Source organism: Nothobranchius furzeri, chromosome 3, assembly GCF_043380555.1.
Source record: "Nothobranchius furzeri strain GRZ-AD chromosome 3, NfurGRZ-RIMD1, whole genome shotgun sequence".
In the NCBI taxonomy this organism is placed as follows: domain Eukaryota; kingdom Metazoa; phylum Chordata; class Actinopteri; order Cyprinodontiformes; family Nothobranchiidae; genus Nothobranchius; species Nothobranchius furzeri.
Window position 1 is genome coordinate 70,594,665 of NC_091743.1, and position 25,181 is coordinate 70,619,845.

The window sequence follows — 25,181 nt, forward strand, 5'->3', positions numbered from 1 at the left end:
TTAAAGTTGCAAGGGGAAACCTGCAAAACAAGCTAGCGTTTAAAAACAAACACGGTTATGAAACTCTTGCCCCCTCCATCGGTTATCATTCTCCCCGATACGGTAACCCACATTACCAGAGTCAACGAGATACTGCTAAACACCAGTCCAGTTTTCTAGAGCCAAACGTTGTTTGTTGTTTGTGACTTCAGATGGTGTATTTCTTTTTGGGACTCTAGTAGTTTGTCCTAAAGTTTAAGTGGTAGCAGCCGGCTGTTTCTCCTTCTGATGTTATTGACCAGTGGTGTTCTGCTGCAAAATGTGTGAATGTGTAATGAGTGGAGGACCCAGTTGGATGCAGAAGCAGGGGCGGATTTAGGACTGAAAAGGATCCGGGGTTTAACACACACCTGATCGCGCGCACACACATACACGCGTGCGCACACACACACGTGACACGCACTAGTCAACATCATATATATTTGTCTTGTACCACATAATTTTTCATCTGAAGCTACATATTAAGCATTTTCAGGGCAGAGTATTGTTCCTGTTAGTGTTTAGTGTGAGATGATAGTAAATATTCCCTTTCTTTCTCCATCAACTTTACCTGATAGTAAGCTAACTTTAGGCAAACCAGCAGCACAACAAATATTTTCAAATAAGACTCACAAACCTGAGTCAACACCAGTCTCATCAAACCTGGGGTTCTGTCGTTGTACTTTTTGTCTAAAAAACGTCCTTATGTCCATCTTCACTCATGCGTTTCAGGCAGACTGTAGAAGAAGGGCTTCTTCTTCAGTGGTGGAGGCTCAGGCAGGCTGTATACAAACTACTGCCAGCTGCTCCCTCTCTGTCGGACTTTGGTACTGCATGTTACTTCCGCGATTTAGATCCGGGGCTTTTCATAGAACATCCGGGGCTTCAGCCCAAGTAGCCGGGCCTAACGCCGCCCCTGTGCAGAAGTACGGTGGTTCAGTGAGACAAACCAAATGGTCTTAACGTTGGTTTTGGACAGAGCTGCGTCATTGGCTTTTTTTTATCTCCACAACACATTTATAGCTTTGAAGCTATGTTAGAACGCTGTTAAGAGGCATGAAAAATGTTTAGGCTAGCTTGTTCTTCAATTTTGCCATTGTAGCTTTAACCCTTTATAGGGCACTCATTTAAGCATTTAAATTTTTTTAATTTCAACCCCAAGGTGTTATTGTAGTATACAACCTAAGTGTTTTTCTGTTGTTACAATTTTCAAAAATATTTATTTTCATGCAGAAAATCTGAGAAAACAAAGTGATCAATAATGGATGTTGGCCCTGTTCTGGTAAAAGAAATCCCAAAATAAAACACATCAACAAGTTTTATAAACATTATTTTTGAACAGTATAGACAATTATAAGACACTTTAAATAATCTAACCACTTTTAAAACATTATATTACTGTTCAAAAATACAGAATATCACCATTATTATACAATATAAAATATTTTTATCAAATCAGATAACTGTAGAATATTTTTGGAAAGTTATTTAACCATAACTAATATTTCTGATCAAATACAGATTATTAAAACAATTTCAAATATTTTATATTTGAGGATCTGCTTTATTGTCATCTTCCTCCTGTTCATCATCATCACTGATGGTGAGATTGGTTTGCACAATAACTGTCCTCCATTTTCCAGAAAAATCTTAGCTTAAAACTGCTAAATAAATGTAATATGATAATTGTTATTACTATTACCAAGAATATTATATGTTTGAAAAGCAACAGATTTTACCTAAAACTATTCATAATTCATTTTACTTGTTTAGGGTATATGTTCAAATATGACGAAATCCTTAAAAGAAGCTAGAGCGACAGGCAAATCCTCAGTGCTTAACCTGCTCGACTTATCGGCTGTATTTGACACTGTCAACCATAGTTTCCTTTTGTCCACACTCTCTAGCATGGGCATCACAGATAAAGCACACGCCTGGTTTGAATCGTACCTCACAGGACGATCATTCAGTGTATCATGGCTTGGACAATCCTCTACCGTGCACCATCTTGCCACAGGAGTTCCCCAGGGCTCTGTACTAGGACCTCTCCTCTTTGCCATATACACCACCTCACTGGGTGAGATCAGTTGGTCACATGGCTTCTCCTACCACTGCTATGCAGACGACACCCAGCTCTATCTGTCATTTCCACCGGACGACCACACTGTCTCTGCACAAATATTAAACTGTCTCTCTGACATATCAAAATGGATGAAATCCCATCATCTCCAACTCAACCTCTCTAAATCTGAACTACTTCTCATCCCAGCAAAACCACCCATACAGCACAATGTCTCAATCCAAAATGACTTCCTATCTCCGGCTCCTTCAAAGGCAGTTCGAAATCTGGGTGTTGTGATTGATGAACACCTGACCTTTAAAGATCATGTTGCCTCTGTTGCTGGTTCGTGCCGCTTTGCGCTGTATAACATATGAAAGATCAGACCACACCTAACACAACATGCCACCCAGCTCCTGGTGCAATCTACTGTTATCTCCCGCCTCGATTACTGCAATGCCCTTCTAACTGGTCTTCCAGCCTGTACTGTGAGACCTTTTCAAATGGTCCAGAATGCAGCGGCGCGTCTGGTCTTCAATCAGCCAAAAAGAGCACACGTCTCCCCTCTGTTCATTGAGCTCCACAGGCTACCGCTAGCTGCACGCATCAAATTCAAACTGCTAACACTAGCATACAAAGTCTGAGATGGTACGGCTCCCATCTACCTGAATCCTCTTGCAAAGGCTTACGTCTCGGCCCGGCCGCTCCGGTCATCACAGGATTGTCGGCTAGCAGTGCCTACACCACGCTCAGGACAATCCAGACTCTTCTCATGCATCGTTCCACAAATGTGGAATGACCTACCAAGCACTACCAGAACAGGGGCTTCCTTTTCGACTTTCAAGAAACTCCCAAAGACCCTGCTCTTCAGAGAGCATCTTCGCAACTAGCACCCTCCCTGCACCAGTCCCCCTCTCTACTCTCCACTCCTTGTTCTCTCTTCTCCATGATTCATCAGGCTGCCTCACTGGCACCTACGACTGACTGGAAATTGTTTGTTGTTGTTGTTAGCGTCAAGGGCAATATGCCGATTATAACTTGTAAATTGCTTTTGACAAAAGCGTCTGCTAAGTACATAAACATAAACATAAATATGGCAGATTTGATTTTCATGCGATAATTTCACCAACTTTATTGAGTTTAACATTTACAACAGATTTATCCTTATTTAGCACAACTAGTCAACCTTGTGACGTGAGAGTTTCATAAACCTAACATTGTTAGTTTTAGAGATCTGACCGTAAACACCAGAGGAGACCGAGTAGTTTTCGTGCTCTGTGGACACACCAGTTTTAACAGTAATAGCCCCGCACTGATTGATAGAATGGCGCCATGGCACAAACCATGACTAGCTTGATCTCTGATGATTGTTTGGGTGAAAACCCGCAATTCTGAGGGTTTGTAAAAAGGCACACCAACATCATTTATGATGTAAGTTGAAGTATCTAAATATAAACGTTTGCCCTATAAAGGATTAATATTCATGATATGCAAAAATCTCACCTCTGACTGGCTAATAGCAATGCAGCTCATCCAATGACTGTTTGCTCTGCAACGTTGAAGTGTTATCTCCACAAATAACACAAACCAAGGAGTTCTGCCATGTGGTGTAGTTTCTAATGCTAATGATTAACTTCTACTAACCAGTACACAATTTGCTCTCTTCTGGACGCTAAACCAACAACAGCCTTCCTCGTTGCAAGCCAAGGTGAGTGAGTCTATGTATGCTGATTTATAGTGTGATGTAGATCTGTGTGGCTGCTTCTGACTCGAACATCCATTTCTTTCTAGCGTCTAATGCCAGAAATAAAGGTAGAAGCCTACATGCATGTAACTCAGAATGACCAATCATATCATGAAAAGAACCAGAATGACACATTTCTCATTGACCTCCGCTTTAAGAAAGCCACAAGATTTAATAAATAAGAAAATCGTGACGAAAGTATGAATAAAGACCCTCAAAAGTATTATTTTATTTTAAACACTTTAAGTGTTGTCCACGGTGAGAATGACAGACAGGACACAGCCTTTTGGTCTCTTGTGAAACAAAAACACCTCCCTTCTGATGCGATTGCCACAGACATGAAACACTGACAGGAAGCTTCATTTTATTGTGGCCCGATACAGTCTGAAGACATCTAGTCCAGAGGGAGGGACAAGAAGAAGATAAGTCTAAAAAACACAGGGCCAGACAGTCTGAAGGTGTATCATTCTTCTGCTCTGGTGGCTACAGCTCAAGATGCTGCTGAAGGACCCAACAATGAGAACTAGGAGGGTTTGATTCCAAAACAGGAAAACCATGACTGAAATTAAACAATAAATGTTCAAAAATCTGCCATTGTAACAGAATGAGCTGTAATATGTGAAAATGAAAGATGTGTAGCCCTGCAGAATTGATCTCTTTTTGCAAATCTCAGCTAAAAAAAATCTGTTATAGTTTCCTTTTGGTTTGACTTTAAGAATGATTTCTCACTAGAGTGAGAGAAAAATGACCCACTTCTGCAAATGTTTCAGTCGATTTCTTATTTGTGAGAAAATGGGACAACTGCGTTTTGTTTCCTGATGTGTAACATACAATTATCACCATACAAAGATAAATATCTGCTGTGACACGTAGCAAATCCACTCTCAGCAGTCAAGCTGTGTTATGTATCTGGGTAGGATCAATATACAGCTGTGAGCTGATGCAATTAGATGAAGTGTAGTGTAACCTCAAGGCAACCCTTGTGGTAGAGTGTGTGCAGACTGTCTGCCTGCCTGCCTGGTAAGTACAAAAATCAGCCCAAAAGTGCTTACTGTACAGGGGTGTCATGTCCCTGGCTGCAGACAAACACCCTGCTGACATCACAGCAGTCCCATTTCATTCCCATGGTGTCAAAAACAAAATGATGAGCTTCATTCTGGATGTTTGCCACATTTTCTATATTTCTTCCAACATAAAATTTTAATAAACAGTTAAATTATTCAATGTTAACTGTAAACAGGTTTTAATTATTTTTTATGTTTCGTGGTTAAAACGCTGAGCATCTCTGAATAACTCAGAAAAGATGACGGCTGCAACGTGAACCAGAGTGTCTGAATCTGCAGGCTCAGTCAAGCATTTTAGATAAAAATTCATATGAACATCACTATTCTGCACACCGACTCTTTTCATGTGTGTCTGGGTTAACGAGTAGAACAAAGGAGCTGTTTTACAGCAGAGCGTGTGAACTGCTGAACCAAACGTGAGGCCCGTTATGAACAGCAGTGCATCGCTTGTTTTTCTGCTCCATGCAGTCGGATTCTGAGCAGCCCAGCTGGTGTAGAGGGGACGTTCAGGGTGTCTTAATAGCTGTTGCTGAAGGACAATGTTCTCTTCTCTGATTTTAACAAGTAGCTAGCTTCTCATCAGCAGCTTTCCACCAGTTAATCCAACGTTGGTGGTAACACCTGAAATTACATTCATGAAATGCAGGTAATTATTTATTTCTGGGATGACTTCAATAAAACATTTACTGTTTTAGATGGAAAAAAAATCAGTAACGCCTCCTTTTACAGTCCCCTAATTACTATGTTCTTACATGGTAATTACATAGTAAGTTACAGTGTAATATTATTTCTGAGTTCTTAAACAGTAATTACCATGTAACTCAGGTTCAATTCTAGTTTTTATCTTTCTTAATCATTCCCAGTATATACTGCTTTACATAATAATTACACTTTATTACAATTATACACTTTAATTACACAATATTATTTTTTTACTTACTATGTAATTACCATGCAAGTACTTAGTAATTAGGGGACTGTAAAATGAAGTGTTACCAAAAATTCTTTAAAGCCCCTGTGTGTAATATTTGTACTTGTTTTATAACAAATTCTGATTAATATTTCTCGCTGGCATCTTCTAAATATTCTATTAGCTGGAGATTTGACATTTTTTGACATAAACAATCCTCCATATTCGGCACTTATTTTGGCCTGCCAAGATGGCGCCTCAACACAATATCCTGGCTACACCCTGTTGCACCAGGTCCAAAGCCCTATAAATGTTCAAAAGTGTGGTTCACTCATTTATTCAACACATTTGCAGTGGTCGTTAGTAGGAATAAACACCTTGTAAGTTCAGTGGAGAAAAAAGCTTTGGTGCACCTGTTTCAGGAGGTAGAAGTAAGCCACATCAGAGCAGAGCTTCACACAACAGGATTTGGAGTCTTATTTCCTGATATTTGAAAATGTCTCCTCTGAATGACTCTGTTTGCTCTGCAGCACTGATGTTTTATCTCCACAAATAACACAAGCCTGAAAAAGTTCTGCTGTATGGTGGAGTTGCTAATGCTAACAGTTAGTTTCTAGTAGCTGAGGTGTTCTCTGATGTTTCCTGGTCGCTAAACCAACAACAGCCTTCTCTGTCATGAGCCGAGATGGGTGAGTCCATGAATGTTGAGTGACAGTGTGACATAGATCCGTCAGGATTTTCTAACCCTAGAGTTTCATTGTCTATTTTCTATCAGAAGCTAACGCAGGAGATAGGTGTCGGAGACTATTTTCCTGCTCAGCCTGCATAAAAAATTCAATGACCGATTATAATCAAAGATCATTATTAAAAAAGGAACCACACGATGAAAACGGTTTCATGGAAACACATTTCAGAATCTTTTAAGCATTTTTTTATGAGGCTCATTCCTGTAAGAATCTCTGCAATGACCCAATTTCTCATTCTGAATCTAAATGAATCCAACTGGGATATTGATTTCAAGGACTGTAAGTCAAGTTGGCCCCTCAAAAGAATAGAAAAATACACTTGAAAAATAAGTGAAGCACATTTAATATCATGGGGGAAATGTGTCTAGTTGATAAAAACAATAACTGGTTGTGACTATTTTGAGCTACTCTGCAGCATACAGGTTGCATGAGTTACCAAATGGGGAAAAGGAGTGCCGTTAATCCATAAGAACATTTATTAACATAATAAAAATGTTCCTGATCTGCAGTAACAGAAAAACTGCATTCAGAAAAAATAATTCATTTTACCTCTCCTATGTGAATTAAACATTGAATTGACATCCTGTAATAAGTAGATATTAGAATGACAAATTAGCTTGAAGAGCAGGAGTTCAAATGAATAATTTATCTGTATGAACAGCACAAGTCTCTGTAAAGAATTTTAATTGTTTTGTGTTGCATTTCCTTCTAAAAGGCTGTGTCTGTTTAATGCTATGCTGGATCACAGCTCTTTGTGTGAAAGCAGTCAATTATTAAAATGCTGGTCATGAAAATGAACTTGACTTATAAGTGGGTATAACGTAGTGCTGACTGAAGGGATGAAAAAATGGGTCAAACAATGCAGAAAATTAAGTCGGTAGAGAGCTCATTAGGGAGCTGGGATGTATGGCAATATTGTGTTGGAAAAGAAAAGGTTATTAAAGAGGTATGATGTGTCAGAATACTTTCAACGTCAAGGCAATTATTATAAATTAATGTAACCACCAGAAGTAGTATTCATGTTTAAACAAGCCTCAAGTTGCTATAGTAGGGCGTGTCAACAGGCTGGTATATTAAACATTCTGAAAGTAATTTATTGCACTTACAAATTATGATAGGAAATCAGGTTCAGTCATGTGATTTTAAAAGGATCAGGATCCAAAGAAAAAAATCAGTTTGAACCTTTTCACACAACAAACATGACCTTTTAAATTCATCCTGGGATAGAGATTTTCAAATGGAATAACAATGGTCTAGTTTTAATTTCAACAAGTTCCTCTACACCAATATTCTTTGTTTCTTGTACAAAAACAACACAGTAACGTCACACAATTTACGGCAGGAAGGGATTCAGAGAAGAAACTGCAGCTGTTAGCAAGCAGGCTAATGCAGAGCTAACCTGTCTCCTCCATCGACACATATACTGGACAATTCATTTCCATAGGCTCCAATAACACATTTTTGAGGCTAAATGGGAGGTGGCCACCACCGCCAATTTGACCATGTCACAGGTTCCGTCAAGCCCAGACAATTCCATAAATGGGAAGAGAGGTGGAGCTGAGGGTGGGGCTGTAAGGCTGGGATCAACTGACGACACCCGTTCGAACTACAAGCTAACCTGAAGCTAACCCAAAGCTAACGTGGAGGTGGGAGCTAATTAAGCTAACGGAGGTAGCAACCTAGCCACAACCGGAGTTAACTGTGCACAACACCAGAGCTTCTGAGTCAGAGATACACTGGGCTGACCGTGGGTAAACCCGGGTGGAACACAGAGGTCTCCCGAAAGCTGCTGAAAGCCAGCAGCCCGCGCAGCAGACAGAAACCGCGATCAGACAGAGATGCGCCGAGCTGCGGGGAGGGGAGAACCACAAGCCGGTTGGCAGCCCGCACAGCAGCCCGCGTAGCAGCCCACGCAGCAGACAGAAGCTGCAATCAGACAGAGATGCGCCAAGCTGCAGGAAGGGGAGAACCAAAAGCCGGCCGGCAGCCTGCGCAGCAACCCACGCAGCAGCCCGCGTAGCAGCCCGCGCAGCAGGCAGAAGCCGCGATCAGACAGAGATGCGCCGAGCTGTGGGGAGGGGAGAAACGGGTGGAAAACATCGGTCTCGCGAGAGCTCTACGCCAATAGTCGGAACCCAGCTCCACCAACATGTTATATTTCAACCCATTTTCTAAAGTGCAGCATTATGTTAAATGCTCTGGGTTTTACCCTTTACATTTAAATTTCATGGTTAAACAGTACATGTTAAAATCTAAGCTCAACTCGGCAGTGACCTAAAATACATAAATATAATTTTACTTACCGAAAAATTAAGTGGAGACTCCTTGAATGTTCTATTCATGCAATTATTGCCACAGTAAGTCATTTGGTCCAACAATTGCACAAAAAATATCCAAAAAAGAGTACACAAACACAGAGACTCAAAATCCCGGAACAGTTTCCAGGCCAGACCGAGGCTCTACTGAGGCCTTTCCACAGAGCTGTGGTCACGTGGGTCTGATGCTCATTAATTATACAGAATTTTAGGCTTTTAGTACACTTAAACAGAAGAGTGAGAAAAAAAATTCACCCCCCTCAGAGTTGCCATGAGTGTAAACTAGATAATTTAAACCAAAAACATGTTTTGGTACCAGGCTGTAAACATGTTTATTTCTGATGTGAAATTAGTATTTTTAACATGGGAGTCAATGAGGATTTGCTCGCTTCTGACACCAGCCCCCAGCGGATGAGGGTGGAACTGCAATTTTGGTACTTCCGGGTTGGCCTCAAATTTTGAGCCGCATTGTGGGGGCCTGGTCTCCTCTGGAGAACTAAAATGTTTGCAGCTTGGTGGTATTTTAAACCTGATAGCAAAGGCAGAGCTATAGCCACTTGTAGTGTGCAACACTGGGCATTCAGCATGCTGGGAAGGACACAGCTGCATGATTCACTGCTTTCAAAACAGACTACTTTCACTTTCGGCTGTTCCCTTAGGGTGTCAACAACGCATATCACCGGTCTCCATTAATTTCCAGCTTGGCACCAACATTCCCAGTTCACAGCAAAGTCAGACAAAAACGCAAAACCAGCCGACAGAGAAACAAAGAAAAATTGCCAACAAACTACAAAACGTCAGATTGTTTCCTGCAGCACCGGAGCTGCCCACGGCAGCTACAGGTGTCGTGCAGGGAAAAGTTAGCCTACCAGCTGAGACGCCGCATGCCTGCCCTGTTTCGGGACCGCACATCGATCAATGCAGCTGCAGACTTAAAAAATAAACGCTGTTTTTTTTTTTGCTTCCAGCCAGAAACTGTGGGGTGAAGGCCTGGGCTCGTGACGTTACTTACAATTTCTTGTGAGTCAATCTCTGTGGGAAAAAGCTCTGACGTTCTTATTTCAGGTAGTAGAAGTGAGCCTTAGCTATATTAAGTTAAAACGTCGTTAAGAGGCATGACAATGTTTTTATGCTAGTTTGTTTGTCAAATTTGCCATTTTAGCTTTATATCCATGATATGCAAACATCTCGCCTCTGGCTAACAGTAGTGCAACTCTTCCACTGACTCCGCTAGCTTTGCAGTGTTGATGTTTTATCTCCACAAATAACACAAGCCTGAAGGAGTTCTGCCATGTTGTAGAGTTGCCAACGCTAATGGTTAGCTTCTAGACATGCTCCGTTTTCCTCTGGACAGTAAAACAACAGCAGCTTTCCTTGTCACAAGCCAGGTTACGTTAATCCATGAATGCTAATTTGACAATATGATGTGCATCTGTCATTGGCTTTTCTAATTAAAGCGTTTCCCCAGCTATTTTCTAGCTGCGGCTAACACAGGAAACAGGGGTTGAAGACTATTTTCATGTTTAAACAGCATGTTAAACTCAAGTCATTGATCATATTTAAAAAATAACCAGTACAAACAGTGTATCTGTGAACAAAATGTTTTTTTTTACGTTGTGGATTTTTTTTTTACCTTTCAGTCACATAATAATTTATATTTCACAAGACTCTTCACAGGCTCAGATGGTTGAATGTAAACCATTTTTCTTCATTGGCATGAAATTAAACATTACATTATTTCCAGAAGACAAATCTTAATCCCAATTATCAGATATGTCCTCCAGTATGACGGCCCTTTACAAGAGAATGCCATGAAATTTTTTTAGGACATTCATAGTTTCCAGAAAAATCTTCAACATCATCACGTTAAGATTAATAAAACATTTTTTTTATATTCAGGATTATCACCATATATAATAATCTCTAGCTGTTGTAATTTATAATAAGTAAATGTTGCCCTGTTAACACAGTGAACGTTGAAGATGGTATGCTTGTTGTCATCTGCGTGTGAGCTCAGGGTTAGAAGACGGAACTGACCTGCAAAATTCAGCCGGCGAATGTGCTTAAGCAGATAGGTGCCATTAATGGAGTCCATTTTGTCGCAGAGGCCCACTCTCCCGGGGCAGAGTTCTTGGTGCATGTTGTGCAAAGCGTGAGCCATTGCATAGACTGCATCAATGACAAACTGCACCTTTCCCTCCTGCTCATAATGTGAGTCCTTTCCTATTCGCTCCTGATCTGGAAGACACAAAGACATTAGCAAATGAGACTCGTCGCCTGGATAGATTTACAGCGTGTGTTTCACTAAATAATGTAAAGTGCATCTAGCGTGGTCATTCATTTGGCTTATTGTTCAGAATGTCAAGTCAGTTTGAGTATGGCGTTGATATCCATGTAGATAAGCAGTCGTGAGAGGAATGAAAATGATTTCACAAGTGGGTTACAGATAATCACAGAAACGAAGAAACTATCAAATCAAAAACATTTATTGTAGTCTTCATGAAGAATTATGTACTCTTAAGTTTATCCCTGACTGAAAATCAGGTATTCAGTAATATCGCAGAGGTCTTAGGGCTCGTTTGTTGCATAGCTTAAAGGCACTGCTTCAGTATGCCAGGATTTTGCGAAACCCTTGTTTCCTGTCAACACTTTAGTCAGATCTGTACGAACTACTCCAGAGTGAGCCGACCCTTTTAAATGAAGCTTTGGGCATTGGTCCAGAAAGGGACAGGAGAAAATGCATTGCTCCTCTGTGAGTCCTTTTCTTTCACCGTTAAATAGAGCTTGCCTTTTGCAATTAGCTAGAAGGTAAACATCTGAATCGCCGCAGAGGAGCAAATCAATTTCAATATGTGGAGGGCAAAGTTTCTCTCCTCTGGGAAATCTCATCAGTTTAAAAACAAAAACTCTTTCTTGCATCTCCAGCAGGGAGAGATGGACTCCAATCTCAGGCTGACATTCAGATGCCATTACCTATTAATTTTATGCTATGTGCCATTTCCCATTAGCGGCTTAAATAAACTCACGTACGTTTAAATTTGATCGAATCCGGAGCTGCTTAAGCTGTTGTCAATACAGTTAAGACTCAAGAAAAGGACAAAATGGAAACGGGCGTTCTCAGGACAGATAATCCCCGACAATATGAGGTCCAAGTTGTTCCATAGGATTTCAGTGATTGTTAATTTCTCTGAGGTGTTGAGAAAAAGATACAACATGCCAATCCTGACTTATTCCGTCTCCACTGTCTTCAAATGATAAAGCATTCACTCTATACCTCAGCTGCTAGAGCACAAAAGATTACAGCAAAAAATAAATAAAAAAACAGGTGTATTCAATTTAGATGAACAATGGACTAATTACCAAGGATGAGCTAATGATAGAGCAGCATATATTTATAAAACTGCAAATGGAATTTAATTAGGCTTTGCAAGGTAAAACACACAGAGGAGGGGGTGTACTGCTGATACTTCCTACAGTGATGACTGCACTGGTGGGGAAAAAAGCATGTGACCATATAGGTCTGTTTTGTGTCTTTGTTGCAAAATGCACCAAAAAAAATCAGCAGTACCATGTATTTTAACACATTAACTGCCATAGCCTAAAGTCGACAATTGCACTTTTAAAGGGGTGGGCGTGGGAACGAGTCCCCGCACCTTGAGAGTAAACATCACGGGTCTCTAAAGCTGATCTTCACCCATGTGTCACACGTCATGTGATCAGGAAGCAGAAAATCCATGAATTAGGAGATCATTTTGGGACGCCGCTGTGAAAAACGCAAAGCGCCAACTCGAAAAGCTTCTGCTGATTACACTTCGACAACATATTGTGAAAGAACGGATAACACTAGAAACACGCTGATTCTTCCTGATGTAAGATGTGAGTCTACTCTTTGTTTTGGTAGTTTTGGTGTTTACGTGGTTATACAGCACAATGTTCTACGACTCTTCAAAAACAGTGTTTTTTTCTCAAGTTCTTCTTTAGTTCTTCATGTTCCTTTTTCCTGATTTTGCCATCGCTTGGTGTTGCCACGACAACCACAACAGCTGTCCTCTGTTGCTCGTCCATCACCATGACGGCCGGTTGGTTCACCATCACCATTTTGTTGGTCTGGATCTGGAAGTCACATAGGAGGCGTGTGCGGCTCTCTCATTCTCCACCACCTTAGGGTGTGCTACCCACTTTGACTTTGGGGCTTCCAGTCCATACTTTGCACAGATGTTTCTGTATAGGGAGCCTAAGTCACGCCCATTGACTTCTACATCATGGGTCCCCAGAAGAACGAAAAAAATGAATGCAAGCCAACGGGAATAAAAACGCTATTTTCTAATTCCGCTTGTTTTGTGCCGTGGATTTCACATATGATGTCTGTGAATTTCAAATTAGCATTTTGATACAAAGAAAATGCATATTTTCAAACGGGGGAAACACTATTCTAGGTTTTGTGTGAAAATGAGTCCAGGACTACAAATGTGCTTCACGAATGTGACGTCATCGAACCAGACACGGAGAAAACTGAGGGAAAAGGGCTGTAAGTTCAACAAACTTCCAACAGGAGGAAAGAACCATCATAAATCTGGTCATATATTTTGTTCTGGAAATGATTTAGAAATTATTATTCAAAATATGGTTTGTGAAATGTCTAAACTTAAGAAGTGGTTTAATGACAATAAATTATTTCTCAATTGGAATAAAACAAAATTCATGGTTTTTGGTAACAGAAAAACTAATGATTTAGTTACGTTGTCTATTGATGGTTTTTTAATTGATAGAGTAAATGAAGTCAGATTCTTAGGGGTTCTCTTGGACCATAAACTTACTTGGAAATCCCATATAAAATATATAAAACAAAAAATATCCAAAAGTATTGGAATTTTAAACAAAGTCAAAGGTTTTCTAGAAATTTCAACACTTCAGACATTATATTATTCATTTATCTTACCATACTTAACTTATTGTATTGAGGTTTGGGGCAATACGTATAAAACAAACACTAATCCTTTGTTTCTGTTACAGAAGAAAGTTTTGCGAATTCTATATAAAGCAAATCCAAGAGAACATACTAACAAATATTTTGTTCTATCTAAAATTATGAAATTCAAAGACTTAGTTAACTTGAAAATTTTACTAATTATGTTTAAGGCTAGAAATAATTTGCTGCCAACTAATCTACAAAGGTTCTTTGTTTTAATCCCAAAAAATGATAAGAGCAGAAAGAAACCAGAGTTTAAAAGGATATTTGTCCGTACTACATTAAAACAAATGTGTATTTCAATATATGGTGTGAAATTATGGAATAACCTGGATGATGAATTAAAAAAATGTACAACTACTGATCAATTCAAAAAAACGTATAAAGATAAAATGCTAAAAACGTATGATTTGGTAAGTTGAGGATGGAGGATTAATGTTTTAGTAGTGATATTATTTGTGGAAGTAAGAGAGTGGTTTATTTTTTGTGTATAAGGCTATTTTGTACTTCGTCTTCGTCTTCCTCCGCTTATCCGGGTCCGGGTCGCGGGGGCAGCATCCCAATTAGGGAGCTCCAGGCCGTCCTCTCCCCGGCCTTGTCCACCAGCTCCTCCGGCAGGACCCCAAGGCGTTCCCGGACCAGATTGGAGATGTAACCTCTCCAACGTGTCCTGGGTCGACCCGGGGGCCTTCTGCCGGCAGGACATGCCCGAAACACCTCCCCGGGGAGGCGTCCAGGAGGCATCCTGACCAGATGCCCAAACCACCTCAACTGGCTCCTTTCGATCCGGAGGAGCAGCGGTTCTACTCCGAGTCCCTCCCGAATGTCCGAGCTCCTCACCCTATCTCTAAGGCTGAGCCCGGCCACCCTACGGAGGAAACTCATTTCGGCCGCTTGTATCCGCGATCTCATTCTTTCGGTCATTACCCAAAGCTCATGACCATAGGTGAGGATTGGGACGTAGATCGACCGGTAAATCGAGAGCCTGGCTTTCTGGCTCAGCTCCCTCTTCCCCACGACAGATCGGCTCAGCGTCCGCATCACTGCAGACGCCGAACCAATCCGCCTGTCGATCTCCCGATCCCTCCTACCCTCACTCGTGAACAAGACCCCGAGATACTTAAACTCCTCCACTTGAGGTAGGACCTCTCCCCCGACCCGTAGGTGGCAAGCCACCCTTTTCCGGTCGAGAACCATGGTCTCAGATTTGGAGGTGCTGATCCTCATCCCAGCTGCTTCACATTCGGCCGCGAACCTACCCAGCAAGAGCTGAAGGTCAGAGCTGGATGAAGCTAGGAGGACCACATCATCCGCAAAAAGCAGAGACGAGATTCTCCTGCCACCAAACTCGACACACTCCACACCACGGCTGCGTCTAGAAATTCTGTCCATAAAAGTGATGAACAGAACCGGTGACAAAGGGCAGCCCTGGCGGAGTCCAACCCTCACTGGGAACAGGTCCGACTTACTACCGGCTATGCGGACCAAACTCACGCTCCTCCGGTAAAGGGACTGAATGGCCCTTAACAGAAAGCCACCCACCCCATACTCCTGGAGCGTCCTCCACAGGGTGCCCCTGGGGACACGGTCATAAGCCTTCTCCAAATCCACAAAGCACATGTGGATTGGTTGGGCAAACTCCCATGCCCCCTCCATCACCCTTGCAAGGGTATAGAGCTGGTCCACAGTTCCACGGCCAGGACGAAAACCACATTGCTCCTCCTCTATCTGAGATTCAACTATCGATCGGACCCTCCTCTCCAGTACCTTGGCGTAGACCTTTCCAGGGAGGCTGAGGAGTGTGATCCCCCTATAGTTGGAACACACCCTCAGGTCACCCTTCTTAAAGATGGGGACCACCACCCCGGTCTGCCACTCCCTAGGAACTGCCCCCGATGACCACGCAATGTTGTAGAGACGTGTCAACCATGACAGCCCTACAACATCCATAGCCTTGAGATACCCAGGACGAACCTCATCCGCCCCCGGGGCTCCGCCGCTGTGTAGTTGTTTGACTACCTCAGCAACTTCTGCCCCCGAGATCGGACAGTCCATCCCCAGGCCTCCCAGCTCTGGTTCCTCCTCGGAATGCGCATTGGTGGGATTGAGGAGCTCCTCAAAGTATTCCTTCCACCGTCCGACTATAGCCTCCGTTGACGTCAGCAGCTCCCCATCCCCACTGTAAACAGTGTGAGCGAGTTGCTGCCTTCCTCTCCTGAGGCGCCGGACAGTTTGCCAGAACCTCTTTGGAGCCGATCGATAGTCTTTCTCCATGGCCTCACCAAACTCCTCCCACGCCCGAGATTTTGCCTCGGCAACTGCCACTGCTGCACCCCGCTTGGCTATCTGGTACCTGTCTGCTGCCTCCGGAGACCCACAGACCTGCCACGCCCTGTAGGCCTCCTTCTTCAGCCTGACGGCTCCCCGAACCTCTGGTGTCCACCAGCGGGTACGGGGGTTGCCACCACGACTGGCACCGGCCACCTTACGACCACAGCTAGCAACAGCCGCCTCGACAATCGCAGAGTGGAACAAGGCCCACTCGGACTCAATGTCCCCCACTGCTCTCGGGACGTGGTCAAAGCTCTGCCGGAGGTGGGAGTTGAAGACCGTCTTGACAGGTTCTTCTGCCAGGCGTTCCCAGCAGACCCTCACTATGCGTTTGGGTCTGCCAGGTCTACGCGGCATGTTCCCTTGCCATCTGATCCAACTCACCACCAGGTGGTGATCAGTTGACAGCTCCGCCCCTCTCTTCACTCGGGTGTCCAAAACATACGGCCGCAGGTCAGATGATACGACTACAAAATCTATCATCGACCTGTGACCTAGGCTGCCCTGGTACCAAGTGTACCGGTGGGCATCCTTATGTTCGAACATGGTGTTCGTTATGGCCAAACTGCGGCTTGCACAGAAGTCCAATAACAAAACACAGCTCGAGTTCTGATTAGGTGGGCCGTTCCTCCCAATCACACCCCTCCAGGTCAAGCTGTCATTGCCCACGTGAGCAATGAAGTCCCCCAGCAGGACAATGGAGTCCCCTGATGGAGCACTATCTAGCACTCGTCCCAGGGACTCCAAAAAGGGTGGGTACTCTGAACTGATATTTGGCCCATAAGCACAATTAACAGTCAGGACCCGTTCCCCGACCCGAAGGCGCAAGGAAGCTACCCTCTTGTCCCCCGGGGTAAACCCCAACACACAGGCAGAGAGTCTCGGGGCTAACAAAAAGCCAACCCCAGCCCTCCGCCTCTCACCCAGAGCAACTCCAGCAAAGTAGAGTGTCCAACCCCTCTCCAGGTCTCGGGTTCCAGAGCCAATGCAATGTGTCGAGGTGAGTCCGACTATATCTAGCCGGTACCGCTCAAACTCTGCCACAAGCTCTGGCTCCTTCCCCGCCAGCGAGGTGACGTTCCATGTCCCAAAAACTAGTTTTCTTGTCCGGGGATTGGACCGCCAAGGCTCCCGCCTTGGTCTGCCACCCGATTCGCATTGCACCGGACCCTTCATGTTCCTCCTGCGGGTGGTGGGTCCACAGTTGGACGAGCCCATGTATCCGGTTCGGGCAGGGCCCGGCCGGGCCCCATGGGCGAAAGCCCGGCCACCAGGCGCTCGCTCACGGGCCCCAACCCCAGGCCTGGCTCCAGGGTGGGACCCCGGTAACCCTCCGGGCCGGGTACTCCGACTCTTCGTTTTAACCGCCATGAAAGATCCTTCGAACCGTTCTTTGTCTCACCCTTCACCTAAGACCAATTTGTCATGGGAGACCCTACCAGGGGCACTAAGTGCATTGTGTTGATGTCCCAAAATGTACTTTTTTGTTATTTATCTTGTCTTAGTTAAAGGGGGTAGGTCATATACAATTTTTTCTTCTTCCTCTCCCTATTTCACTCGAATGCTTATATTCTGATTTGAAGTTTGTATATTTAAACTTTGAGTGAAATAAAGTATTGAATTGAATTGAATTGGTAAGTAGCAGCTGCTTTAGGGGAGAGGAGATTATGTGGTGATTCCTGGTGTGTAGTCATGCTAATTACAAACTTTTACAAGCTGATAAATCTGAAAGTGCGAGACTGGTGTGGTTGAAACACCCATCATTACATACATACATACATTATATATATATATATATATATATATATATATATATATATATATATATATATATATATATGTATTAAGGATGTCCCGATCAGCATTTTAGGCTCCCAATCCCGATCTTTAAATTTCAAATCCGATCCGATTTCGAGTCCCGATCCGATAATTTGCCTTTACTAATGAAATTAATAAAGTTGAAATATATTTTTAGCAAGTAACTCAAGTTAACTATTTAAGACTAATGTTATTAATAAGCATTACCATTATTGTTGTAAATCCCATGAAATCAAAATCTCAAGAGATTATAGGTCAGCTTCAGTTTAATGTTTTGAACAAAAGTAAAATGCAAAAGACTGACTTGGTACAATATAATAAAGAAAAGTTTTATCAATATTGCCCTCTACCATAGACATGAATATGTAGACGCCACATTGGGCTCTGGAGAGCGTAACAGCGTTGTCGCCATATTGGAGGTGTCTCTTCACACTTTTTGTTTAATAATATTTATATTTTAATGATCAAGCCATACCTTGTGTCTGATTTTATGAAAAAGATTGATAATGTGTGTTTATAGTGGGGTAAGCACCTTTCTCAGTAGAAATGAATGCACTGGGGGCGAATGAAGACCCATCTAAAATGGCGGCCGGCCACTACGGCAGCTCTAATAGGCAATGCTAGTCCACGGGGCATCTACGTACATATGTCTGTGCCCTCTATTTTTGAGTAAACAGAGTGTCAGGGGAATTTATAACGCCGACTCCGTTCGCAAGGAAATGCTAACTTACTCTCGCTTTGTTACTCTGTTTTTATTCTTTGCGTGTTTTAATGCCCTTAAGGTGGGCGCAGCTAATGCTACCTCTACTGCAGCTCACTTCTCCACAAAATGTGGGTTCTGCTCCAGAATTACGCTCTGGAGAGAAAACGGAGATATAAGCCATCTACCCTTCGTGATTATTGGAAATGGACAAGCTCTGCGCTGACCCGGCTACTGCTGGACTACTGAGCATGATGGTTTTTTTTTTACAAAGAGGTGGATTAACAAGTTCATAGCAGACTGACTTTTCCCTGGAAGGATTTAAACTCACGCGAGCCGACAAGAGAGAGAGCGAAATTTGGTAAGTACCACAGACATCTTAAAAAATGTAAATTGCTGCTTGATTCGTCATGCATTTGGCTGACTTCTTTTCAAAAACTATCTATAAACAGTCCGTAAACAGGGTGAGACTATCACATAAGAAAAGAAGCCCCCTACATGAGTTTTTTTTCCCGCAAGTAGAATAAGGTAACGTGCTCATAGTGTATTTCGGAAGATCGACAAGACTCGTCAGTTATAATTGTGGATCTCCAATCACTGAAAAATATGAAAAAATCGTCCCGATCCGATCACGTGATCGGGACATCGCCAATATACAGTCAGGTCCATAAAAATTGGGACATCAACACAAAGCTAACATTTTTGGCTCTATACACCACCACAATGGATATCAAATTAAACAAACAAGACATGCTTTAACTGCAGACTGTCCGCTTTTATTTGAGGGTATTTACATCCAAATCAGGTGAACGGTGTAGGAATTACAACAGTTTGCATATGTGCCTCCCACTTGTTAAGGGACCTAAAGTAATGAGACAATTGGCTTCTCAGCTGTTCCATGGCCAGGTGTGTGTAATTCCCTCATTATCCGTCCGTCTATCTGTCTATCTATCTATCTATCTATCTATCTATCTATCTATCTATCTATCTATCTATCTATCTATCATCTATCTATCTATCTATCTATCTATCTATCTATCTATCTATCTATCTATCTATCTATCTATCTATCTATCTATCTATCTATCTATCTATCTATCTAAATATAGTTAGATTTAGGGTGTTTGCTGTCTTTTACAAAAAACTAATTTGCTGAAATACCATATAGAATATAAAATATTTTGTTAAATATTTAAAAAATCTACTCACAAGTAACATTTTAGGTTCTTTTTTTTTTGTTCTTATATAAACAGAATCTTGTGATCTTGTTAGAACATCTTGTTACTTGTAAACACCATGCAGACACTCTGGATGAAACATTTATACTGCAACATGAAATAATTTAATGCCATTGTGCTAGAGCAGATATTTGTTATTCCACATTTGTCTTCATAGGGTTGAAGCTATTTTCAGTAGCCACTTCAATCTGAGAGCGCTCTGGCCCTCAAATCAGAGGAGGTCTCCTTCTGTCAGCTATCTCTCACTTTCTACATCTCCAGCCCGGCGCTTCACACCAAAGGGACTCTAATGTCGCCGATTATCTCTTGAGCTTTTGAAATGCATGAATTATTGTTTGAGGTTACCGCTCAGTAATTAAGAGCCACAGGGCCCTGATTGGGCAGAGATTGTCACAGTTTTGGCCGCCACGCTTTTGCCGTGGGGAATCCTGGGAGCCAGAGAGGGAGTGAGAGTGACATTTCCCTTGCAGGCTTGGCAGGCCACCCGCACTAACTTTATATTGTGTATTCTCTATCAGACCATTTCCTCTCTTTTTCTCCACCATTCTTCCCTTTAGCTCCCTCTTCATTGGCATTTTGGCTCTCTCGCACACATTTTCCAGGCTGGCATTTCAGAGAAATCCTTTTAGATTAAATAAAGCAGTTGCAAAGTGTGGGTGTCCTCTAGTGAGGAGTCACACGAGAATACATGTGACAGAGAGTGTGGGCTAAAGACTTTTGACCTTTTTACTCAGCTTGTGATGAGCCACAGGCCATCCAGTCATTTCCCCACCAAGACAGTTCAACACACTTTAAATTAATCTGATTCTGCTGCAATGTTGCCCAACTTTAGCTTGTCACAATAAGTGACATTTATTTCTAATAGTTTGATGTGAAAATATGTAGCTATTTTATGAAGCTCTGCAAATATTTTATTATTATTGCTTCGGCTATTGCACGAGAGCAGCCAAACAAGAAGATAACACAAAAAAGAAGTCAGCCGTAACTGACCACTGCACAAGGGATATAATGGAATGGGACAGCACATGGATCAAAACAACAGAACAATAGTACAGAAGATGGATAAAAGAAGCAATGAAAATAAGGAGACGTGGACCATGGACCATGAAAAGGGATGAAAGAGTTTACATGCTGGATCATTCATGGGATGTGGTGACCGACTGGGAAGGCGTGGGCAGCAGAGGGCAGCATCATCCCCTTCTGCCTGCGAATAAACAGCAGAATTGTTGCCGTCAACACCAGCGAGGCTCTGAAGATGCCACTGTGTAATGCCGGAACTGTCAGCGATTGAAGGTCAAAACTTTGCTACGCTTTGTATTAAGAAAAAAATAAACAATGGGGATTAAACATAACAAGGAGCTCAACACTGGTTACCAGTAAACTACAGAATCCGTTAGAATCTGATATTTACAATAAAGATCAAGCAAGGTAATATTGTATATTTATACAGAATATCAAATAAATAACACACATTTGCCTCCGCTACACTTTTCCATGCCTTTTTCTTTTTCCTTTAATGAACAGAAATCTAAAATGTTAGCTGTGCTGTTGCTCATCACTTTATATTGAATAAAATGTGTGTTGTAGAACTGAACACCTAAAACAACATTGAGCTTTCTTCAAAATGCCTCAGGAAAGATTATAAAATGTACCAAGTGATGCATCTTTATTAATGACTTATCTTCTTTTTTCTGTTTACTTTTGTTACAGAAATTCAATCTGCTGATGATGGGTTTGACCTTTGACCCAGCTGCAGTAAAAAATAAAATAAAACAAGAATAAATCACCTTCTAAGTTAGTAAACAATACCTGACTGCATTCAAACACTTAAATGATAACTGTAGGAGCCAATATTGTTTTGGTTTAGATTATTTTATGGTCTAAGTTTATTTTGATAATGTTTTATGTACATTTCAGTTTATTGCACTATGGTTTGTATTTCCTTTGACCACTGGTGGCACTGCGGAGCCTATAAAGGTGTTGAGGTGGCAGTGCATTGGCGTTTTGTGGGTGACGGGAGGTCACACGGTTTTTACCGCTTCATTTGGTTTCATATGCCACATCTAATTTGCCGTTACAACTTTCATCATTTACATAAACCTGGACAAGAAATAGCCATTCTGGACCCAGCTTGTGATTGTCAACGTATTCAATAAATGGGACAATAAACCCAAACCCGCTTTCTGCCTGGACAATATTGTTGAAGCGAGTCATTGCCTCCACCCGCACCCGAGGGTGACTAAAAGTGGGACTTGATAGTCACTACAACAAGTAAAAACCTGGACCTGTCTAGAATTGGAGGAAGTCGCATCATCTGGAGCTCATCAGGAAAAGTTTGGCAGGTGCCACACCCGCAGCGCTGTTTACCTGGAGGTTGGATTGAGACGTCAGCATACATCGATCCTTTGTTGGGACTCCAAAGCAATCTAAAAGGTTTGAGGCACAAGCAAAACGTTCAAGACATCTCCGGTGAGTGCAGTCATCCTTTTGGGTTAAAGACGCTGGAGTGGAGTTTTGATGCGCTGCGGCCGCTGCGGCCTGACAAGAGCTGATTGCCTGCATAAGAACTGCTAAGGATATTGATGGCTTCCACTCATTAAACTGTTCATTCATGTGCTGATGTCTGGAAAACACAAACGTGACTGTGTCAATACTCGTGCTTTGTGTCACACTCAAGTCAAGTGCACCGACTCAATTCAAGCAACAAAAGTTAAAGATGTCCATTCAAAGTGAATCATTACAACCACAATCTTCCCCAAACAAGCAGCAGAACCCTGTGGAAATATTTTCACCTGTGGACAACAATGCAATTTGTGCTATTATGCAAAAGCAAAATGAAATCACAGCAATGCTTGTTCAGCACCAATTATCAGCTACGTTGCCCCAGCGAGAAATTCCAGTTTTTGATGGTAATCCACTACAATGTATTTCATTTTTTAAAGCCTTTGAACATTGTGTGGAGGGAAAAACCAGCAGCTATCAAGACTGTTTGTACTTTCTCGAACAATACACCAGGGGACAGCCAAGAGAGCTTGTGAGGAGCTGCATGCATATGCCATCACAGCAAGGTTACCAAAAGGCAAAAGGTCTTCTAATGGAGCACTTTGGCAATGAACATAAAATAGCAACAGCATATATGGACAAAGTCATTTGTTGGCCAGCAATTAAAACTGAAGAAATTCAAGCTTTGCAAGACTTTGCTTTGTTTTTAAGAGGATGCTGTAATGCTATGTCTGACATACATTATATGGAAGAACTTAATCTACCATCCTACATGAGGCAAGTGATCCTGAAATGGCCCTACAAGCTACGTGAAAAATGGAGAACCGCAGCCTGTGAACTACAGGAATGGCGAGGTTTCAGGGCAACATTAGCTGCGTTTTCATGTGGCAAATTTCCTCAATCCGATTGAAATCTTGGTTGATCGGAATTTCCGAATCTCTGTTCACATGGACACGAACTGAAATGATCCGATCATGCCATGCGTACATACGCACCAAGCATTTAATCCGATTAAATAGGTTGAGCATGCGCAGAGTTGCCTTTGCCGAAAGAAAAATTGTAAACAAACGCCATGAAACGAAAAGAAAAATGTAAAAACAGAAATAACTATTCTTCCTGCTTTCCTGATCTATTCATTCAATTTAATATTTTTATTTAGCTCATAGAAGTGACGTTTTCTTCAGTGAATAACTGCACATATATGCTTTGCTGCATTTTATTGTTGATTAAAATAAGGGAGGGTTATGTCTGCCTCTTGATCAGCTGGTCCGCGGGTCTGAATTGACAGCTGTTGCGCTGCGCTGCGGCACAGAGCGGGGGTGGGGGGGTTAGCCTCATGTTTTATTACTGAGCTCTGTTGTGGCTTATTATTAATAACATGTGACGATCAGCTGAAACTGTTGAGAAAAATTTGTTCAAACAAAATAACAGAAGATGTTCAGAAAGTTTTAGAAGCCTGTGTTCATCATTAACGAACCGAATCTCAGGTCATCTGCGTTTACGTGCTTCTAACACGGACTTTACTGTCGTCCAGAGTGTTTAACCGAGGACGTTTTCCTACCCAACATCAGACTCCAATCAGGTCTGTAAAACCCAGATTATCCTGTCTTCTTTACAAGCGTGTCTCCATCACCTGCTGCAGAAGCTGCTGCGTTCAAAGCTGACAGAAACGGGGATCCGTGCGCTGCAACCCCCGCGATAAACCTGCGTATTTCCAGTACAGATTTGAACATGTTTGTCGAATGATTTGTGCAATAATCAGATTTTTATTTTACTTCCACAAAATGCAAGTTCTGAATTAAATATTACTGAAACGGGGACGGCTTGTCGTCGGATTTAAAAGCCACCGCTCGTTAATTACACCGTCATTTTTGAAGTCAGGCAGTCCAAATGACAGCGGAGAGGCCCGCTGGCTGTTGCACACATGCGCAGTGGGCATTATTTTACCCCAACAATCCGAATGGCTGTGTACATGCACGTCAATCGGAATGAAGAACGGAATAAACCACCTCTCTCAATCGGATTGAAATTTCAATCCGATCGGGCCGAATCGGATCAGAATATTCCGATTGACATGTTTACATGCAGAATTTTCAATCTGAATGGGCATTCAATCCGATTAAATATGCGCATGTAAACGTGGCTATTTACTGACATGGTCACCTTCCTTGAGCATCAAGTAAAAATATTGTCTCATCCTTTATTTGGAGACATTTCTGAAACAAGACCAAGTCTTGCAGCAAAGGAAGTACCAAGAAACAAAGGCTCAATAAAGACCAACATCAAAGGAAGCACCTTTGTTACAGCTATAGCACCCAGTGACTGCGCTATATCTTCCCCATCTGTGCTACCAAAGCCACAAGTGCAGCCAGTAGCTACCAGAAGTCCAGCTCCAGAAGCCTGTCCATATTGTGATCAATCTCATTCCTTATTGAAATGTCCAAAGCTAACCAGGATTCCTCAAAAGGATAAAATTGAATTTCTGAAAGGAAAGGGAATATGCTTTGGATGTTTTAAGGTTGGCCACATGAGTAAGGAATGTAAAAATCGCCTCACTTGTGATAAATGCAACCGGAAGCATCCTACCATCCTACATTCTGACAAAGAACAAGCTAAAGCCCAAGAAACACCTGTCAGCAGTGCCCTCGTGTCTCATAAGGCTGATGTTTGTACTGATGGAGGAGAGGACTGTACTCTTTCAATTGTTCCCGTCAAAATAAAATCTAAGAAAGGAGATCGAGTGTTTCAAACTTATGCCTTCTTGGAT

General features: G+C 42.2%; 1 protein-coding gene across 1 annotated transcript in view; it reads right to left on the reverse strand.

Moving 5' to 3' along the window:
- Positions 1-25,181, reverse strand: part of LOC107385024 (metabotropic glutamate receptor 4) — a 280,302-nt gene that overhangs the window by 38,025 nt on the left and 217,096 nt on the right. Inside the window, exon 8 of the mRNA XM_015958590.3 lies at positions 10,894-11,094. Within this exon, the coding sequence (XP_015814076.1) occupies positions 10,894-11,094 (201 nt within the window). The remainder of the gene's footprint in view (positions 1-10,893; positions 11,095-25,181) is intronic.